This window comes from Oryctolagus cuniculus, chromosome 7 (genome assembly GCF_964237555.1).
Source record: "Oryctolagus cuniculus chromosome 7, mOryCun1.1, whole genome shotgun sequence".
Taxonomy (NCBI): domain Eukaryota; kingdom Metazoa; phylum Chordata; class Mammalia; order Lagomorpha; family Leporidae; genus Oryctolagus; species Oryctolagus cuniculus.
Genome location: NC_091438.1, coordinates 61,641,428 through 61,663,843, shown reverse-complemented (window position 1 = coordinate 61,663,843; position 22,416 = coordinate 61,641,428). Strand labels below are relative to the sequence as shown.

The following is a 22,416-nucleotide window of genomic DNA, read 5'->3' as shown; positions in this document are numbered from 1 at the left end:
AAAGCAGTTTAAGTTAAACATTTAGCCAGTAAGGTTTTATTTTATCGTTGAAGTAAGTTGGTATTAGTTATTTTAAAAGCTAGCATATTTAAATTAGTATTTAATAAAATACATATTAACATCTAACCTTTTTTAAGTCTGTAGATTGTTTCTTACGTGATTTTGCAAGTAAATCAGAGAACAAATATAAAGCAGCATATATATACTTCACTGACTGTAAGTCTTTTTCAAAATTATTGCCTCATTTTTTTCTATTAATTTTAAATAATCTACTTTTATAAAACTCTTCTAGTGACTTTATCCCTATCATTTATTACAATTAAGCTAGAAAGAATCTAAAATTCAAAGATTTTATCAATCCTAATTCATGTTAAGGTGATAGAAAATTAAAGGAAACCCCTCCCAGCTATTGTAAAAAGATAGCTGTAGGGCAGGCGTTTTGGCCTACCAGTTAAGCTGCTGACTGGAATGCCTGCATCCCATATCTGAGCACCTGGGTATGAGTTCAGCTGCACGCTTACTCCAGCTTCCTGCTAATGGACACCCAGGAGGCAGCAGGTAATGGCTCAGGTAGTTGGGTCTCTGCCACTTCCTTGGGAGAACTGGATTGAGTTCCTAGCTCCTGGCTTTCTCTGGCTCTACTGTGGCTACTGTGGGCATTTGGGTAGTGAGTCAGTGCGTGGGAACTCCATGTGTATGTCTGTCTGTCTTTTGCCTCTCAAATTACAAAAAAAGAGAAAGAGTTGTTTTTGCTGGTGTAGTTGAGTGGAGGTTGATGAAAAGGGCTGTTCCTCACATCATCTGCTGGTGCACTAATGTTTTAATTTTTAATTATTTGAGAGGCAGAGACAGAACTGCTTTCCACTGGTTTACTCCCCAAATGCCCCCAATAGCTAGGTCCCAAGCTGGGAGTGGGAAACTCAATCCAGATCTCCCATGTGAGTGGCAGGAACACACTTACTTGAGCCTTTACTGCTGCTTCCTAGGGCTGTATAAGCAAGAAGCTGGAATCAGGAGTCAGAGCCAGATATTAAATCAAGGCACTGTGATACAAGAACTTCTGAAGCACGATAGTTTATTAAGTCATGAATTTGGGCATGATTTTTTCTTAACAGTGTTAGTGTGCTCCATTAGAGGGTCTCTAAGGAAATATGTCTGAGTTTTTAGTGGGTATAAATGGGGAAAATAGCATTTCTGTTATAGCACTTTTGTCTTGAATATACCTGCTCTGTAAAAAAATATATATATTCCTATAAAATCTCTCTTCCCATAGTAAATTACATTGTGAGATCCAGTAATTATATATATATGAAATAAATATTCTTTTTTACTCACAAGAAATAAAGAATTAGATGGAGTTAACACGTTTTTTTTTTTTCCTTCCCAGTTTGCCCTGATAGTCTTTTTAACAAAATTAAGGCTTCTTGCTCCAAATCAATAAGAAGATGCAAAGAAATAAATATTTCCTTCATCCCACATGAATCCCAGGTACTTTTAATTTTAATTCATTATAAATTTTCAAATTTGGTTTTATGAGCCTATTTGTTAATAAGATGTATTCTAAGGTATTTTTAATATATATATATTTGGTGAATTTTGAACCTAATCCACAAATTAACATTCTCCATGATGAAGGAAGGAATATGAGCAGTGAATTAGAATATGATATTAATTATAAAAAATAATGCTTAAACTTCCAATTACTAGCTACCAAGTCCAGTATATGTCAGATAACAGCACTACTAGATAATTAAATCAAAGGGTTTTTTAGCATGATAAGTACTTCATTTGATTTATGTGATCATTTGTGATATTAAAATAAATATTAATAACTATAATATCATTTAAGGTATCATTTATTTTTATTTATAAATGAAGATTTTTTTTTTAAAGTTTGTTTTACATTTGGGACAATTAATAGCCCTTCAGTTATTAATATCAGTGGTGATAGTAGCAAACACACACATAGTGCTGTGTGTCAGATGCTTTTAAGAGTACTTTACGTAAATGTATTCATTTAATTCAAACAATATTTCCATAAATAGGTGGTATTTATATCTTTATTTTAAAGATCAAGAAATCAAAACGGTTAAATAACTTGACCCAAGTCACAAAGCAAGTGAATTATTTAGCTTTATTGTGCTCAGTTTCCCGTGTTTAAATTCTAACACTTCATAGAATTGAAATAGCTTACTGTTTAGAACTATAAGGGCAATATTTTAAGAGCTAAAAAGAAGGAAATTGAAATCCCTACATAAGGGGTTTTTAAAATTATTTTTTGATAAATATTGGAAACCAAATTGTAAAATACTGAGATAACTGCTTGATGTTAAACTCTTTTCCAGAAGTTAACATTAGACTTACACTTTAATATGATATGTAAGTTTAATGTAGGGTAAAAAAAGTCTTGCTGAAATCAAGTGGGATATTAGTAGTAACATGATGAATGTTGCATTTCCAAAGCATCTTGCTTCACACTAGATACTTTTAGCCCAAGAATTTATGGAATTCTGCGATTTCTGTATTTAAGGATTTGTGTAAATACCTAACTAATTTGATGGCTCATGGAAATACTATGTCTTTGCAGCCGGCACCGCGGCTCAATAGGCTAATCCTCCACCTGCGGTGCTGGCACACCGGGTTCTAGTCCCAGTCAGGGCACCAGATTCTGTCCCAGTTGCCCCTCTTCCAGGCCAGCTCTCTGCTGTGGCCCGGGAGTGCAGTGGAGGATGGCCCAAGTCCTTGGGCCCTGCACCCCATGGGAGACCAGGAGAAGTACCTGGCTCCTGGCTTCAGATAAGCGCGATGCGCCATCCGCGGTGGCCATTGGAGGGTGAACCAACGGCAAAAGGAAGCCCTTTCTCTCTGTCTCTCTGTCTCTCTCTCACTGTCCACTCTGCCTGTCAAAATAAATAAATAAATAAAATAAAAAGAAATAATATGTCTTTGCATGTTTAGAGAAATGTTTTGGCAGTTATTTCCTACCTGTCTTTGTGAAATGTGATTATGTAAGGTTTTGTCTGTTTTTTCCTATGATGAGCTTTTTCCTTTTTTTTTTATTTGACTTTTTTTTTTTTAAGATTTTTATTTATCTATTTGAGAGGCAGAGTTACAGAAAGAGAGGAAGAGACAGAGAGAGAGATCTTCCATCTGCTGATTCACTCCCCAAATGGCTGAAACTGCCTGAGTGAGGCCAGGAGCTTCTTCGGGGTCTCCCTCACATGTTCAGGGGCCCAAGCACTTAGGCCGTCCTCTATTGCTTTCCCAGGCTATAGCAGAGAACTGGGTGGGAAGAGGAGCAGCCAGGACATGAACTGATGCCCATATGGGATGCAGAGGCAGAGGCTTAGCCTACTATGCCACAGCGCCGGCCCCCGAGAAGTTTTTTCTATTAATTTACTTCCTTGATAAACATCTTCAGATGTCTTAATTAATTACCTTTTGGAGAAATTAAAATGAAAAGATTTTGGATTTTTCTTTGTGTGTGAAGTTAAAAATGGAATGATACTAAGTGCTTTGAGATGTGAGGTAAGTCCTATATGAACATTACACATTCAGTGTATATTGTCTGCCAGATGCAAAGCATCTTCTGTGAAAAGATGAGCAAGATAAAAGCCTTGTCCTCAGTTTGAATACTGTAAGAGATACAGAATATTAAACATCGTCAAACCAGAATCAATTAGGATTAGTTTAAATTGCATATTACAGAAAAATCTGAATTTTCAGTGGCCTAAACAATGTGGAAACTTATTTCTTGCTGATACAAAAGTAATTAAGAGGGCTATCTAAGACTGCGATGCTGCTCTACAAAATTATCAAGGGCCTAGTCTTCTTGGCGTGGCCCACATGATCCAAGATGCATGTGGAATCATTACATCCTTATCTGAAGATTCAAGGTGAAAGAGAGAGCAAGGAATTTTCATGTATATCTCATTAGCTAAAATGTGGTCACATGACTGTGCCTAAGCACATGGGACACTGGGAAATGTAGTTTTTTAGCTGAGTGTGTATGGCTGTTACTCTCAAAGTTGGAGTATAATTCCTGAAATTAAGGGGCATGTGGTTTTTAGGAGGCATCTTGCAGTCTGCCACAGGAGAGAGAGATTAATTCTTACTGGAAGACTGGGAAAATATTTGAAGAATGGATAGGATTTCATAAGGTAGTAATGAAGAGGGAATGAACATTCCAGGAGGTGAGAATGATCTGGATGCAAAGATACAGAAGCAGAAAGATGCAGGGGAGCAGCAGGAATGTGGGTAATAAGGAGTGAGGTGAGATACCTAAGGCTTTGTGTGGCTGGGTTGGGGCTGTATTGTAGGTGTCTCTACATTCCACTAAGAAAAGTGGCAGAAAATGAGCTGCTGCAGAAAACTGGGGCTTTCCTAAAGCATTTAAGGAAAAGTAGATCCTAGAAGTCAGGGTTACTGGGGAGAGATGTGATGGGGCCGGCACTGTGGCGCAGCAGGTTAAAGCTGCCTCCTGCAGTGCTGGCATCCCTCATGGGCACCAGTTCGAGTCCTGGCTGCTCTACTTCCAATCCAGCTCTCTGCTATATCCTGGGAAAGCAGAAGATGATGGCCCAAGTCCTTGGGCCCCTGCACCCCTGTGGGAAATCCGGAAGAAGCTCTTGGCTCCTGGCTTTAGATTGGCCCAGCTCCGGCCATTGTGGACGTTTGGGGAGTGAACCATCGGTTGGAAGACCTCTCTCTCTCTCTGCCTCTGCTTCTCTGTAATCTGCCTTTCAAATAAATAAACAAATAAAGCTTAAAAATAATTAAAAAAAAAGATGTGATATTGCCTCAAAGAGGTTAAGCTGGCCATTTAACACATTTAGAAGTTACATGAAGAGGAAGAAGTTTGACTCACCCTTGCGATTCCATGAGTCAAAGGGATTAAAGAAAGATCTGTGTTTCCCTTTCAAAGAGTTTAAGTAATGCTATCATGTATACCTTAAGGCATGTAGGAGGAAGGCATTCATGAGTAAGAGGCAGTTTGTTTGCAGTGGGCCTTAGGGAGTACAAAGAAGATATCAAGAGGGGTCTTGGTAGAGGAGATGGAGACAGGTTAGCTGGAGATTAGCATGAAGAAAGGATAGAAGGATATCTACATGTAAGGAGCTGATTGTGGGTCATAACAATGGTATTCTCATTCATGTTGTTCAGTGTGCTTTGACTAGGCCTTTGCTCTGTATTCTTTACATTCAGGAACTGCAGCTGAAAGGGACATAATCCAGGGAAGAGAAGAAAACTGGTGGAGCCATACAATGGCGCTTTTTTGTTGTTGTTGTTGACAGGCGGAGTGGACAGTGAGAGAGAGAGAGACAGAGAGAAAGGTCTTCCTTTGCCATTGGTTCACCCTCCAATGGCCGCCGCGGCCGGCGTGCTGCAGCCGGCGCACCGCGCTGATCCGAAGGCAGGAGCCAGGTGCTTCTCCTGGTCTCCCGTGCGGGTACAAGGCCCAAAGACTTGGGCCATCCTCCACTGCACTCCCGGGCCATAGCAGAGAGCTGGCCTGGAAGAGGGGCAACTGGGACAGAATCCGGCACCCGAACCGGGACTAGAACCTGGTGTGCCGGCGCAGCAGGCAGAGGATTAGGCTATTGAGCCGCGATGCTGGCCTACAATGGCTATTACTAGGAAGTGGCATGTGTTTTCTGCACACATTCCAATGACTATAGACAAGCCTGACATCAGTGGAAATACACTTTCTTGGGGAGAAGCCTTATAGAGAGGAGCATTTGAGCAAATAATATTACCTCCTGCAATGATTGAGTATACTGTGAGAAAGTCACAGTTCAGATATAGGGTATTTGTTGTTAATTAATACAGCATCATAGTCTTCAAGCAATACAGAGATAAGCGAGTTGGCCAGAAATGAATTTCTTTCTTTTTAAATACTTTTTATTACCTTTTTTTTTTTTAAGATTTATTTATTTGAGAGGCGGAGAGAGAGAAAGAAATCTTCTATCCATTGGTTCACTTCCAAAATGGCTGCAACAGCCAGGACTAGGCCAGGCTGAAGCCAGGAACCAGGAGCTCCATCTGGGGTCTCCCACATGGGTGCAGGAGCCCAAGGATTTGGGCCATCTTCCGCTGCTTTCCCAGACACATTAGCAGAGAGCTAGAAGTGGAGAAGCCAGAAATCAAACTGGTGCCCATATGGGATGCTGGCCCTGCAGATGGTGGCTTAACCCAGGACACCACAGTGCCAGCCCCACAACTGAATCTCAGTTCATGTTCAGGTTGCCGCTGCTGGTGATGGGTTATGTTCAGGGAAATGAATGGCTATCTTTGAAAAGATAATTAAAGGAAATTTATTCACAATTCATTACTTAACCTGTAACATTGATTACTTACCTACTTTTATTTATTTATTTATTTATTTGACAGGCAGAGTGGACAGTGAGAGAGAGAGAGACAGAGAGAAAGGTCTTCCTTTTGCCGTTGGTTCACCCTCCAATGGCCGCCGCGGCCAGCGCGCTGCGGCCGGCGCACCGCGCTGATCCAACGGCAGGAGCCAGATGCTTCTCCTGGTCTCCCATGGGGTGCAGGGCCCAAGTACTTGGGCCATCCTCCACTGCACTCCCTGGCCACAGCAGAGAGCTGGCCTGGAAGAGGGGCAGCCGGGACAGAATCTGGCGCACCGACCGGGACTAGAACCTGGTGTGCCAGCGCCGCAAGGCAGAGGATTAGCCTAGTGAGCTGCAGCGCCAGCCCACTTACCTACTTTTAATACCCAGTGTGTTATTGAAACTAAGAGGGATGTTATTATTTAGAAAACAAACAAAAGTCTTAGTTTAATGGGGAGCTCTCAACACAAAGTAGGATGCTTTTGTATCCTTCATGTAATGAAAAAATGGTAAGCCTCTAATCCAGTTGCTTTCATTTAAGTAAGTTCTTTTGTTAGTTGAATGAGTGAGTGTCTGAGGTTTCACTGTGCATGTTAGGTGCCAGCACTTTGTATCCAGGAGATGTAAAGAAGGAAAACCAACCTCCACAAACCAGACAAGCTTTATTATAAGCCAGAGAGGGATGCCGCCTCAATCGGACAGACCTGAGATGGGGAAGGAAGTGAAACAATAGGGGATTGAGTGATTTGATAGGCACAGCTCTGGCCATTGCAGCCATTTGAGGAGTGAACCAGCAGATGGAAGATCTTTCTCTCTGTCTCTTCCTCTCTCTGTGTGTTAACTCTGCCTCTCAAATAAATAACATCTTTTAAAAAAAGATTTTTTTAAACTTTGTTGTTGTCCCATTTTGGCTTATTCTGTTTATTTGTGCCGGGTATTAGCTTTTTATCTTAGTGTTATTACCTCAGCTTCCTTCACTTATTGCACAGGTAATAAAAAGCTAATGGTGCAATCTGTATGAAACAAGAATTGAAGGAGAGTAGACTAAACAGGAAAGGAGAGTAAGAAAAGAAAGCATGAAATCACAAAGACAGGAAATGAGGTTTGATGAGGTTTTCCTGTTTCAGGAAATAGCACAGTTAGTGCAAGTGTTTTTTTCTTTTAATGTCCTAAAAAATGGCTGCCTTTTTATTGGTACATGTTTGTAAACCAGATCTCTAGATTGACATTGTGACTCTTTTTTGGCCTGACTTAGGTGTATACGCTTGACGTACCAGATGCGTTCTATTACTGTTATAGCCCAGACCCTGGAAGTGCCAGTGGAAAGGATGCCGTCATGGAAGCTATGGCCGAGCGGATAGTTACAGTGTGTGCCACCCTGGATGAAAACCCTGGAGTAAGGTATAAAAGGTAAGGTGCACAACAGGGTCTCTATGTGTTATGCTTTCTATTTGCTCTCCAGTCTAGAAGCAATGCTTTATGTTGATTTGTTAAATTTATTTTCCTTGTACCACGATCATGTTCTACATGTAGATTTAAAGTTTAAAACTTCATTTGCCAATTAACTAATAGCCTCTTTTACTGAATTTTGTTTATTCTAAGTGTGACCCTCTGGCCTCAGCTTCCATGTCTATGAAATGGGAATGATAATAGTACTTACTTCATAAGATTATTAAAATTAAATAAGTTCATATCTGTAAAGCACTTGGAGTATTGCATGAAGCAAGTAGAAATGGTACTAATATACTAAACTTATGCTAGGAGTCAATATTATTACTCATTTATTTTTAAAAGTATTTAATTTGAGAAGCAGGTTAGGATACCCACATCTTATGTAAGAGTGCCTAGGTTTGAGTCCTGGCTCCACTCCAGTTCTAGCTTTCTGCTAATAAGGCACCAGGGGAGGCAGCAGACAGTAGCTCAAGTTGTTGGGTCTCATGCAACCCACATGAGAGACCTGGATTGATTCCCACCTCCTGGCTGCAGCCAGCACAGACCTGACTAATGTGGACATGTGGGTAGTGAATCCATGGTTAGGAGCTGTCTGTCTCTCTAGCTCTGTCTCTGAAATATAATGAATAATATTTTTTAAAAAGATTATTTAATTTGAACATTGGTGTTTGTCAGCTTAGTTGGCTGAATTGTTTAATTTCAAATCCATTTTATTATTCATTTAAATTAACATTTTAAATATCTATTACTGGGGCCGGCACTGTGGTGTAGTCGCCACCTGCAGTGCCAGAGTCCCAGCTGCTCCACTTCCGATCCAGCTCCCTGCTAATGCACCTGGGAAAGCAGTGGAAGATGGCCCAAGTCCTTGGGCCCCTGCACTCACATAGGAGACGTGGAAGAAGCTCCAGGCTCCTTGCTTCAGGTTGGCCCAGCTCTGGCTTTTGCAGCCATTTGGGGAGTGAGCCAGCAGATGGGAGACCTCTCTCTCTCTCTCTGCCTCTACCTTTCAAATAAATAAATAAATCTTTTTAAAAATCTATTACTTTAAAAATATGTAGTAAATATCCTTAATTTAAATATTACCAAACTCTACTTACAACTTGGGTATTAGAAGCATGCTTTTACTTATAAAATTACTTCTGATTACTGTGAGCTAAGTGATTTGGCTCCTGCTCAAGTTTAGTCCCTGTTCAAGCTTCTGCCATTGGTGGTTGGATATAGTCAGGGAAAAGAGTAAACATAATAACCTTATAATTTAATAGCTCACACAGGGACCTGCTTTGAATTTTTACTTATTTTTTTATTTGAAAGGCAGAGAGACAGAGATCTTCTACCTACTGGTTCACTCCCCAGTTGCCCTCAACAGCTGGCATAAGGCAAGGCCAAAGCCAGGAGGAGCTAGGAACTCAATCTAGGTATTCCACATGGGTAGCAGGGAATCAGTTACCTGAGTCATCACCCTTTTCTCCCAGGTTACTCTAGGAACCCATTCTGAGTCCTCTAATAAATAATAATCTTGGCTTTTAAAATTCTATCTGGCCTTTCACAAAAATAGTCCTTTACGCTTTATAGACTTTTTAAAAAAAAAAAAAAAAGATTTATTTTATTTATTTGAAAGAGTTACAGAGAGAGGTAGAGACAGAGAGGTCTTCCATCTACTGGTCGCTCCCCAGATGGCCACAACAGCCAGAGCTGCACCAATCCGAAGCCAGGAGCCAGGAGCTTCTTCCAGGTCTCCCACGTGGTTGCAGGGGCCCAAGCACTTGGGCCATCTTCCACTGCTTTCCCAGGCCACAGCAGAGAGTTAGATCGGAAGAGGAGCAGCTGGGACTAGAACCGGTGGCCATATGGGATACTGGCACTTCAGGCTAGGGCTTTAACCCACTGTGCCACAGCGCCAGCCCCACTTTGTAGACTTTTAATATATAATTCTAACATGAAGCTACTTCCATTTGAAAATATTTTATAACAAAAAATGTAATAAATTACTCTGTAGGTCCTGCTTTGTTTAAAGATTTATTTTAGAGAGAGAGAGAGACAGAATCATTCATCCACTGGATTACTCTTCAAGTGCCCACAACAGCCAGGTCTAAGCCAGGCTGAAGCCTGTATCCAGGAACTCCATCCAGTTCTCCAGTGAGTAGCAGGGGCTCAAGTACTTGGGCTGTTATCTGCTGCCTGCCCAGGTGCATTAGCAAAAAGCTGGATTGCAAGCAGGGGAGCTGGGATTCCAACCAGCACACCAGTATAGGATGCCTGTCCCTTTATTTTTTCATCAAGTAAAATTTTCTAGAACTGAGGGCACTTGATTCACTGTTTATTTATATTTGAAAGGGAGACAGAGACAGACAAAGTGATCCCCCATCCACTGGTTCACTCCCCAGTGCCTGCAATTAATTGTCTGGGGCTAAGCCAGGCCAAAGCTGGGAAACAGGAACCCCATCCAGGTCTCCCATGTGGGTAGCAGGAACCCAACCACTTGAGCAATCATCTGCTGCCCCTGGGGTACCCACTAGCAGGAAACTGGAATGAGAGCAGAGCTGGGATTCAATCCTAGGCACTCTACTATGGGATGGAGACACCCCAATTGGCAGCTTGACCACCGTGCCAAACACCTGTTGGTGTGCTAGGTGAATAGTCTTCTCAGACTTTTTTTTTTGGGGGGGGGGTAGATTTGGAAATTATACTAATGCCATTGATTGTGAGGTTACAATTTAGAATATAATGTTAATCATTTTATAAGACTGTAATATACAAGATTTTGTGCAGAAGACTGTATTGGAAAGTTTACTAAATGTTAGCATGTGGCGAAATCTCAGGCTACTTGTAGAAGGAATAATTATTCAACTAATCTGGAGAGCAAGTTAGTAATCTCTAGAGAAGTTGAAAATGTACATGCCCTATGACTCAGCAATTATACTTTTACATGTAATATACCTAGAGAAACATATGCATGGAGATATATATATATATATACACACACACACAAGCATGTTTGTTTCAGTGTTTACAATACTATTAAATTGAAAATGACATAAATGTCCATCTTTAGGAAAATGAATACATAGAATCCAGTATTAATCATGTGATGGAATGCTGCTTAGGATAAAAAGTGAATAAATCATGTGTGTGTCAGCATAGATAAATCAATACACACATAAATAACTGCAGTGACTGGAAGAATGCATATGAAGCTCATGATAGTGGTTGCCATGGGGATAGAAGTAGGGGAGAACTTAAGAGATGGGCCAAGGACCTCAATAGACATTTTTCAAAAGAGGAAATCCAAGTGGCCAACAGACACATGAAAAAGTGTTCAGGATCACTAGCAATCAGGGAAATGCAAATTAAAACCACAATGAGGTTTCACCTCACCCTGGTTAGAATGGCTCACATACAGAAATCTACCAACAACAGATGCTGGCGAGGATGTGGGGGAAAAGGGACACTAACCTACTATTGGTGGGAATGCAAACTGGTAAAGCCACTGTGGAAGTCAGTCTGGAGATTCCTCAGAAACCTGAATATAACCCTGTCATACAACCCAGCCATCTGACTCCTTGGAATTTACCCAAAGGAAATTGAATTAGCAAACAAAAAAGCAGTCTGCATCTTAATGTTTGTTGCAGCTCAATTCACAATAGCTAAGACCTGGAATCAACCTAAATGCCCATCAACAGTAGACTGGATAAAGAAATTATGGGATATGTACTCTATAGAATACTATACAGTAGTAAAAAAAAAAAAAAGCAATGAAATCCAGTCATTTGCAACAAAATGGAGGAATCTGGAAAACATCATGCTGAGTGAAATAAGCCAGTCCCAAAGGGACAAATATCATATGTTCTCTCTGATCAGTGACAAGTAACCGAGCACCAAAAAGGAAACTTGTTGAAGTGAAATAGGCACTTTGAGAAACAGTGACTTGATCAGCCTTTGCCCTGACTGTTGATGAACAACTTAATACTTTATCCCTTTTAGTATTTTTTTGTTCTATTTAATACTATTGGTTGAACTCTGTAATTAACACACAGTTATTCTTAAGTGTTGAAATTTAACTGAAAAATGATCCCTGTTAAATATAAGAGTGCAAATAAGAGGGAGGAGATGTACAATTTGGGACATGCTCAAGCTGACTTGCCCCAAATGGTAGAGTTAGAAATGTGCCAGGGGATTCCAATTCAATCCCATCAAGGTGGCATGTACCAATGCCATCTCACTAGTCCAAGTGATCAATTTCTGGTCACAGTTGATCATAATGGTAGGACTAAGAGTCAAAGGGATCACATAAACAAGACTAGTGTCTGCAAATACTGATAGAATAAAAAGGGGAGAGAACGATCCAACATGGGAAGCGGGATACACAACAGACTCAGAATGGCAGATGTGCTAAACAGCACTCTGGCCTCAGAATCAGCCCTTAAGGCATTCAGATCTGGCTGAAGAGCCCTTGAGAGTAATATAGGCATGGAAAGCCAAGACACTGTGGTGGGGGGGTGGGAGTGGGGGGACGACCCTGTATGAAAGGTCTCTGCGAGTGAGATCCCAGTGGAAAGAACGAGCCATCAAAGAAGGAGGTACCTTTCTCTGAAGGGAGGAGAGAACTTCCACTTTGACTATGACCTTGTCTAAATAAGATCAGAGTCGGCGAACTCAAAAGGCCTCCATAGCTTTGGCAACTCAAGACAAGAGCCTAGGGTGATTAGTGACGCTATAAACAAGAGTGTCAATTTGTTAAGTCAACAGCAGGAGTCACTGTGCACTTACTCCTTATGTGGGATCTGTCCTAAATGTGCTGTACATTGTGATTTAATGCTATAACTAGTACTCAAACAGTATTTTTCACTTTGTGTTTCTGTGTGGGTGCAAACTGTTGAAATCTTTACTTAGTATATGCTAAATTGATCTTCTGTATATAAAGATAATTGAAAATGAGTCTTGATGTGAATGGAAGGGGAGAGGGAGTGGGAGAGGGGAGGGTTGCAGGTGGGAGGGAAGTTATGGGAGGGAAAAAGCCATTGCAATCCTTGAGCTGTACTTCGGAAATTTATATTCATTAAATAAAAGTTAAAAAAAAAAGTAGGGGAGAGAAGGTCAGGACTTGGAAGGAATAGTGGAAACTGCAACTTTATGTGCAATATTTTATTTCTTTTGCATTAAAAAACTGAAGAACAAATGATGAGACTTATTTGTAAATTTCAAATATGTTCATATTAACATCATATTTAATATATTATTTGGAATTTTCCATGTTTATGAAAGTTTTTATAAATGCATGGTTTAAGTTTAGAATTAAACTATATGGTATTGTGAAGTGTGTTCTGAAATAAATATATTTGTTTGAACTGTTTTTTACATTTCTAGTAAGCCTCTTGATAATGCCAGTAAGCTTGCACAGCTTGTTGAAAAAAAACTTGAAGACTACTACAAGATTGATGAAAAGAGCCTAATAAAGGTAATGTATAAAAGGCAAATAGTGACTGTGCATAAAATCTGTCTTATTTATAAGCCAAAGGAACTTGTTCCTTTATTTTCCAGTATTAGTTTGGGAGTCATTAACATAGATCTCCAATACTGATTGGAGAATCATTAACATAGTTGATTTACAGATGACGGGGTTATGAAGTCAGCACTGTGTCCAAATCCTGTTTCTGCTCTTTAATTCATAATTATACAAATTAGGTAATTTCTCTATACCCAAGTTTTTTTTTTCTATAAATTGAGGACAGTAAAAGAATACCTAGTTTAAAAGTTAATGAGCGGAGCCGGCGCTGCGGCTCAATAGGCTAATCCTCCACCTGCGGCGCTGGCACACCGGGTTTTAGTCCCAGTTGCTCCTCTTCCAGTCCAGCTCTCTGCTGTGGCCCAGGGAGGCAGTGGAGGATGGCCCAAGTGCTTGGGCCCTGCACCCACATGGGAGACGAGGAAGAGGCACCTGGCTCCTGGCTTCGGATCTGCCCAGCGCCGGCCATGGCGGCCATTTGGGGAGTGAACCAACAGAAGAAAGACCTCTCTCTCTGTCTCTCTCTCTCATTGTCTATAACTCTACCTGTCCAAAAAAAAAAAAAAAAAAAAAAGTTAATGCGAGGATTAAATGAGTTAATACATGTAAAGTCCTTAAAATAATGCTTACCACAGTTAATAAACATAGAAATTCCTGTTGTTACTATCTCTGTGACCTAAAGGAGGTGACATGAAATGTACCTTGCTTAGTTGGTATGAGGATTAAGTGAGATAATATGTAAGTCTTTGGCACATAGAGGCATTGAATAAGTGGTACTTGATAGAAGATAATATAATGTAATCAGATGCTGAGGTGGGGATGTGGGGAACACCAGCATTTGAGGTGTGCTTTTTTTTTTTTTTTTTTTTTTTTTTTTGGACAGGCAGAGTGGACAGTGAGAGAGAGAGAGACAGAGAGAAAGGTCTTCCTTTTGCCGTTGGTTCACCCTCCAATGGCCGCCGCGGCCAGCGCGCTGCGGCCGGCGCACCGCGCTGATCCGGTGGCAGGAGCCAGGAGCCAGGTGCTTTTCCTGGTCTCCCATGGGGTGCAGGGCCCAAGCACCTGGGCCATCCTCCACTGCACTCCCTGGCCACAGCAGAGGGCTGGCCTGGAAGAGGGGCAACCGGGACAGAATCCGGCGCCCCGACCGGGACTAGAACCCGGTGTGCCGGCGCCGCTAGGCGGAGGATTAGCCTAGTGAGCCGCGGCGCCGGCTTGAGGTGTGCTTTAGAGAATGAAGAGCCTGAGACTGACAGAGGTGGTGCCAGAGGTCTGGGAAGCCATATTACAGTAGCTCATGGATGACAAGGAAGAACTGTCAGTGTTTTAAAGGAAGTACAGGACCAGCAGACCACCAGTTACAATGCTGTGTAATTAAAGTGGGATGAGAGAATACATTGAGTGTATTGAGAACCTGGGCTGGGCCTTCACTTATTCTGAACTGGAGTCTTGGAAGGCTTCCTGGAGGAAGAGAATCTTGAGGTTTTTTGTTGTTGTTTGGTTTTTGTTTTTGTTTTTGTTTTTGTTTTTTGACAGGCAGAGTTAGAGAGAGAGAGACAGAGAGAAAGGTTTTCCTTTTTCCATTGGTTTACCCCCCAAATGGCTGCTGCAGCCGGCGCACTGTGCCGAACTAAGGCCAGGAGCCAGGTGCTTCCTCCTGGTCTCCCATATGGGTGCAGGACCCAAGCACTTGGGCCATCCTTCACTGCCTTCCCGGGCCACAGAAGAGAGCTGGACTGGAAGAGGAGCAACTGGGACAGAATCCGGTACCCCAACTGGGACTAGAACCCAGGATGCCGGCACCAAAGGCGGAGGATTAGCCAAGTGAGCCGCGGCACCGGGCAAAGCTCTTGAGTTTGAGGAGTAAGTGTAATGTTTGGTAGAATAGGGGGTTTATTGTATGGATAACAGGATTCTTTGGGTAGAAGCTAGAGAAATAGGCAGAATTATGATTAAACTACTTGGCTGTGATGAAGGATTCTAAGTTTAGGTGTTATGTGAGTTACTTTTGAAGTTACCAGTCTTTGTTCAGTGGTTTAGTGAAAGTTGTTATCTTGGTTGTAGTTAGGAAAATGGAGTGGTTTAGTACACTTAGTAAGTGGTGAATAAATGTTGAATGATAGAAGAGATATACAATCAATATATTTGCAAAAATCCCCTTAATCTTTCATAATTTTGATGGAAAAAGGGCAAAATCCATATAATTCTCCCTGGGAATTGTATATCCTTCTAATGCTGATAACTTTCCCTCATTCAGAGACCTGATAAAGAATTCCCTCATGATGGAAATCTCTCCTGACTCTTTAGGGACAGTGACACTCCCTCCTACATACCATTATAAGGCCCAACCCTGATAGAGCACTTGCATTGCATTGTCTTTTTCCTGTTCATAGCTTTTAAAAAAAAAAAATATTTATTTATTTGAAAGGCAGAGCTGCAGAGAGGCAGAGGTAGAGAGAGAGGTCTTCCATCCACTGGTTCACTCCCCAAATGGCCAAAATGGCTGGAGCTGAGCTGATCCAAAGCCAGGAGCTTCTTCCAGGTCTCCTACACAGATGCACAGATCTACTACTTTCCCAGGCCATAGCAGAGAGCTGAATCAGAAGTGTAGCGCTGGATCTTGAACCGACACCCATATGGGATGCCAGCACTGCAGGCAGCAGCTTTACCCGCTACACCACAGCACCAACCCCCCTATTCGTAGTTTTTAAGACTCATAGCTCATGTATGTTGAGAGCTTACACCAGGCACTATGTTAAGTGTTTTGTGATATTATTATATTTAATCTTTACAGCAATCTTACAAGGGAAAGTTTCTATGATTATATTCCATTTTACAGAGAGAATACTGATATATAAATATGTCAAACAGTTTATCCGGTGTTGTACAACAAGATCGTAGTTAAGAGTAGACGCAGATCCAGATCTGTCTGATTTCAGATGCTGTCTTCTTCACATACAATACCATACTGTCTCACATGCATTCAAATGGGTGAATGGAAAATTTAAAACTATTTTTAAAATCTAGCCTATGTAATGTACTTCTGTCTCTTATATGTAAATAAATAGGAAATATTTGTTGAGTTATTTCTCACTGTTTTGAATAATAGTCTAAAAATTTATTACTTTTTAAAATCAAGTATGAAAGATAGTGATAGGGGCCGGTGCTGTGGTGCAGCAGGTTAACACCCTGGCCTAATGTGCCGGCATCCCATATGGGCGCCGGTTCAAGACCCAGTTGCTCCACTTCCAATCCAGCTCTCCACTATGGCCTGGGAAAGCAGTAGAAGATGGCCCAAGTCCTTGGGTCCCTGCACCCATGTGGGAGACCAGGAAGAAGCTCCTGGCTCCTGGTTTTGGATTGGCACAACTTCTGCCGTTGCAGCCAATTGGGGAGTGAACCATCAGATGGAAGATCTATCTCTCTCTCTCTGCCTTTCCTCTGACTTTTAAATAAACTCTGTAACTCTGACTTTTAAATAAATAAATTAATTTTAAAAAAAGAAAGAAACTGATGTTAACAATATACCCAGCACTAATATTTACTGTTTAGTGATTAATACTGTTTGTGAATTGATAACAAAGATTTCATTGTGTTTTATCTTCTTAGCATCAATATAATCTTTTTAAAAGTATTCAGTAATTTGATTTTTATTTTAAAATTTTATCTATTAATTTATTTGAATGACAGAACTCTCATTTGCTGGCTCACTCCCCCTATACCTGCTGTGATGTGGGTTGCTCCAGGCTGAAGCCAGGAACCAGGAATTCAGTCCAGGTCTCCCATGGGGATAGAAGGGACCCAACCGCTCAAGCCATCCCTGCTGCCTCCCAGTGACTCCACCAGCAGGAAGCTGGGATCTTGATTTTGAGGCACATGTCGAACTGAGGCTTCTACATGGGACATGTGCATCCTAACTCGCATCTTAACTGATAGGCTAAACGTCTGCCCCAGTAAACTCTCTCTCTCTCTCTCTCTCTCTTTTTTTTTTTTTTTTTTTTTTTGACAGAGTGGATAGTGAGAGAGAGAGAGACAGAGAGAAAAGTCTTCCTTTTTGCCATTGGTTCACCCTCCAATGGCCGCTGCGGCCGGCGCACTGCCACTGGCACATCGCGCTGATCCGAAGCCAGGAGCCAGGTGCTTCCCCTGGTCTCCCATGCGGGTGCAGGGCCTAAAGACTTGGGCCATCCTCCACTGCACTCCCGGGCCATAGAAGAGAGCTGGCCTGGAAGAGGTGCAACCGGGACAGAATCCGGTGCCCCGACCAGGACTAGAACCCGGTGTGCCAGCGCCGCAAGGCGGAGGATTAGCCTATTGAGCCGCGGTGCCGGCGTAAACTCTCTTTAAGTAGCATAATGGCTAAGAACCCAGATGTGGGAGTAAAGCAGACTGAATCTCAGTTCCACCACTTACTCCTACCTGTGTAATTTGGGCAAATTACTTACTTTCAAGCCTTAAGCCCTCCTTTTCAAGTAGAGATAAACCCTGTCTCAAAGGGTTACTATAAGACCCCTAAAAGAATATATATGTTAAGTGAAATAATATATATTTTTGCTTAGCAACAAATCTAACATAAAGAACTCAAGTGGTATCCACTATTTTATATCAATTTTAGTGTTTATGGAGCTGAACTCATAAGAAGATAGATTTTATTTTAGTACAGATGTTTCTGTTTGAAATTTTCAGAATATATTAAATATAGCCTGTTAACTTAAATATGAAAACTTATAGTTGTGTAGTCTTTTTCTTTCCCCCTATTGTACAACTTGGATTCTCAGTTTTGTTCTGATAAAACCTAACACTCTTTAAGTCACTTAACCATTTATTTTATGTTTTTGGTGGGGAGAAAGAAGAACTTGGGAGAAGTCGTTTTTGCTTTTTAAGCTGTTTTAAAATATGCTCACACAAAGAAATTGAAATTTCTTCTGATAATTTTATCTTGTTATTCCAGGGTAAAACACATTCCCAGCTCTTAATAATTGATCGTGGCTTTGATCCTGTGTCTACTGTCCTGCATGAACTGACCTTTCAGGCAATGGCATATGATCTACTACCAATTGAGAATGATACATACAAGCAAGTATAACTTGGAGGGCATAGACCAAAAGGATAGAGTATGAGTATTTGATGATGTGTGTGGCCATAATAAACCCAAATGCCCGTAACCTTTATATTCCTATAATCATAATCCTTTTTAAAATATGTTGATAATTTGACTGCTTGAGAGCTTTTTGATGTCATGTATTCTTCTTTAATCTGCAACAGAACAACATTTTTTTAGAAAATTTATATATTTATTTGAAAGGCAGAGCTACAGAGAGACAGAGGCAGAGAAAGAAAGAGAGAGAGAGGTCTTCCATCCTCTGGTTCATTCCCCAGATGGCCGAAACGGCCAGAGCAATGCCGATCTAAAGCCAGAAGCCAGGAGCTTCTTCTAGGTCTTCCACGCTGGTGCAGGAACCCAAGGACTTAGGCCATATTCTACTGCTTTCCCAGGCCATAGCAGATAGCTGGATAGGAAGTGGAGCAGCTGGGACTTGAACTGGTACCCACATGGGATACCAGCGCTTCAGACGAGGGCTTTAACCTGCTGTGCCACAGTGCCAGCCCCCAGAGCAACATTTAAACAGGTAGAACTTGGACTTTATTAAGAGTATATGTTGATTTGTTTATTTCAAAGGTGGAGTTACAAAGTGGGATAAGCAGAGGCAGAGAGAGAGAGAGAGAGCTTCCATCTACTGGTCCACTCCCGAAATGGCTACAACACCAGGGCTGAGCCATGTGCTTCATCAGTGTCTCCCATGTGGATGCAGGTTCCCAAGCACTTGGACCATTTTCTGCTGCTTTCCCAGGCACAAAAGCGTGGAGCTGGATCAGAAGTGGAGCAGCCAGGACTTGAACCAGTGTCCATATGGGATGCCAGTACTGCAGGTGGTAGCTTAACCCACTATACCATAGTGCTGTCCCCAAATTAAAAAATTAAATGAAAAAATAGCTGGGGCTGGCGCTGTGGAATAGCAGGTAAAAGCCACTGCGTGTAGTGCTGGTATCCCATATGGGCACCGATTCTAGTCCCACTGCTCCACTTCCGATCCAGCTCTCTGCTATGGCCTGGGAAAGCAGCAGAAAATGGTCCAAGTGCTTGGGACCCTGCATCCACATGGGAGACCTGAAGGAGGCTCCAGGCTCCTGGCTTCAGATTGGCACAGCTCAGGCCATTGTGACCACTTGGGGAGTGATCCAGCAGATGGAAGACTTCTCTCTCTCTTTCTCTCTGCCTCTGCCTCTCTGTAATTCTGCTTTTCAAATAAATAAATATTTAAAATAAAATAGCTTTTCTTTCAAGGAACCATTTAATTATAGGTCTGTATATCATTTATGGGTGTATGTGTGTCTATAAATATGTATACATATTTGATGATCTCTAAATGCAAATTAACTTTCATCTGAAATTTATTGCTTGAGTACAGTAGTGAAAATGAAAAACAGTTTCTGAAACTTAAGTAGCTTTTATATTAAAAAGATACAAAACGCTTGTGGTAATTAAGATGCTTAGTATTTTTTTAATATTTATTTGTTATTTATTTGAAAGGGAGAGTTACAGGGAGAGATAGAGAGAGGGAGAGATAGAGACAAAGAGGGATGTTCATCTGCTGGTTCATTCCCCAGATGGCCTTAACAGCTGGAGCCTAGACCATCTGAAACCAGTAGCCTGGAGCTTCTTCCTGGTACCATCTTTTGTTGCTTTCCCAGGTGCATTAACAGGGAGATGGATCAGTAGTGCAGCAGCTGAATCTTCAGCTGATGCCTGTATTAGTTGCCTGCATCCCAGGTACTGGCTTAACCTGCTACGCCAGCCCCTGGGCCCTGAATTTAATCCAGCTCTCGTTTGTGGATAGCACGAACACAATTATTTGAGCCATCATCACTCCCAGGGTCTGCATTGGCAAGGAGCTAGAATGAAGAGCTAAAGGAGCTGGGAATCAAACCCAGACACTCCAACATGGGACCCAGGTTACCTAGAGGCATGTTAAACTATGAGGCCAAATGCCTACCCCAAAGTGTCATTTGTTAAAAGTAAGGAAGAGGGGCCGGTGCTGTGGCCTGTGGCGCTGGCATCCTAGATGGGCACCAGTTCGTTTCCCAGCTAATCCTCTGCTTATGGCCTGGGAAAGCAGCAGAGGATAGCCCAAGTGCTTGGGCTCCTTGCACCCATGTGGGAGGCCTGGAGGAAGCATGGTTCCTGGCTTCAACAGCTCAGCTTTGGCTGTTATGGCCATTTGGGGAGTGACCCAGTGGAGGGAAGACCTCTCTCTGTATCTCCCTCTCTCTGTCTGTAACTCTGCCTCTCAAATAAATAAATAAATAAAGTAAGTAAGGGAGAGACTGGCTGGGCTGGAACTGGGAGCTAGGGATGCTACCTAGGTCTTCCACATGGGTGGTAGGAAACAAATTGCTTCAACCATCACTGTTGCCTCCCTTGGTCCACATTGACAGGGGACTAGAGTCAGGAGCTGGAGCCAGGAACTGATCCCCCACACTCCAATGTGGGATGAAGGCATCTTAACTACTCGGCTTAACATCTGCTCTCAAAGTAGTATTTTTAGCAGTTAAAATACAAATTGTTAGTGTATTCAGTCTAATTTTTAAAGTTGATGGATGGCCGGCGCCGTGGCTAATTAGGCTAATCCTCCGCCTTGCGGCACCGGCACACCGGGTTCTAGTCCCGGTCGGGGTGCCGATTCTGTCCTGGTTGCCCGTCTTCCAGGCCAGCTCTCTGCTGTGGCCTGGGAGTGCAGTGGAGGATGGCCCAAGTCCTTGGGCCCTGCACCCCATGGGAGACCAGGAGAAGCACCTGGCTCCTGCTTTCGGATCAGCGTGATGTGCCGGCCGCGGCGGGCTTTGGAGGGTGAACCAACAGCAAAAGGAAGACCTTTCTCTCTGTCTCTCTCTCTCTCTCTCACTGTTCACTCTGCCTGTCAAAAAAAAGAAAAAGTTGATGGTGGGCCCGGTGCCATGCTCACTTGGTTAATCCTCCGCCTGCAGTGCCAGTATCCTATGGTAGGCACCGGCTTCTAGTCCTGGTTGCTCCTCTTCCAGTCTAGCTCTCTGCTGTGGCCCGGGAGGGCAGTGGAGAATGGCCCAAGTGCTTGGATCCCTGCACCCGCATGGGAGACCAAGAAGAAGCACCTGGCTCCTGGCTTTGGATCTGCGCAGCGCCAGCCATGGCGGCCAGTTGGGGAGACCCTTCTCTCTGTCTCTCTCACTGTCTATAACTCTACCTGTCAAATAAAAAAAAAAAAAAAAGTTGATGGTAGCAGCTGGTGCTGTGGCATAATAGGCTAAGCCTCTGCTTGTGGCACCAGCAAGCCAGTATGGCTGGACCACATGATCTTGAAAAATGATGGAAGAGGTATACAATCAATTTGCCTCTTAAATACTTAAATATAAATCTTTTTTAAAAAGTTTATTTTAAGACATTGAATTTTTACTTCATAAGAGACTATTTTGTTGAGCTATAACAACTAAATCTAACATTTGGAAGTAAAAGTGTCTTGCTAGGCATAGTACCTTTGGCTTTTTTTTTTTAATATTTATTTATTTGGAAGATAGAGTGACTTTGGGGGAGGGAGGAGTTTGAGATCTCCCATCCACTGGTTCACTTCCTAAATGGCCACAACAGCCAGGTCTGGGTCAGGCTGAAGCTAAGAGCCAGGAGCTCCATCCTGTCTCCCACATTGGTGGCAGGGTAGGTGGCAGGAGCCCAAGTATTTGGGCCATCTTCTACTGCCTTCTCAGGTGCTTTAGCAGGGAGCTGGATCAGAAGTTGAGCAGCCTGGACCCAAACCAACACTCAGTATGGGATGCCTGCATCAGCAGCTTAACCCCCCCTTGACACAACACTGAGCCCAGCATATAAAGCTTTCCGCTAAATAATTGAGTATATAAGCTTTTTAGTTTCTTGAAGTATGTCTTAAAATGAACTGTTTAAGGTCTGGTGCTGTGGCGAAGTAGGTTAATCCTCCACCTGAGGTGCTGGCATCCCATATGGGTGCCAGGTCCTAGTCCTGGCTGCTTCTCCTCAGATCCAGCTCTCTGCTTACGGCATGA

The 22,416-nt window shown here is 42.3% G+C and overlaps 1 protein-coding gene across 3 annotated transcripts in view; it reads left to right on the top strand.

The window, feature by feature from the left end:
- STXBP3 (syntaxin binding protein 3) overlaps window positions 1-22,416 on the top strand; it is an 80,598-nt gene that overhangs the window by 32,218 nt on the left and 25,964 nt on the right. For all 3 annotated transcript variants that reach the window (XM_070077963.1, XM_070077962.1, XM_070077964.1), the window contains 5 exons: window positions 138-216; window positions 1,388-1,488; window positions 7,606-7,760; window positions 13,167-13,257; window positions 18,257-18,381. In XM_070077963.1, coding sequence (XP_069934064.1) covers window positions 138-216; window positions 1,388-1,488; window positions 7,606-7,760; window positions 13,167-13,257; window positions 18,257-18,381 — 551 coding nt within the window. The remainder of the gene's footprint in view (window positions 1-137; window positions 217-1,387; window positions 1,489-7,605; window positions 7,761-13,166; window positions 13,258-18,256; window positions 18,382-22,416) is intronic.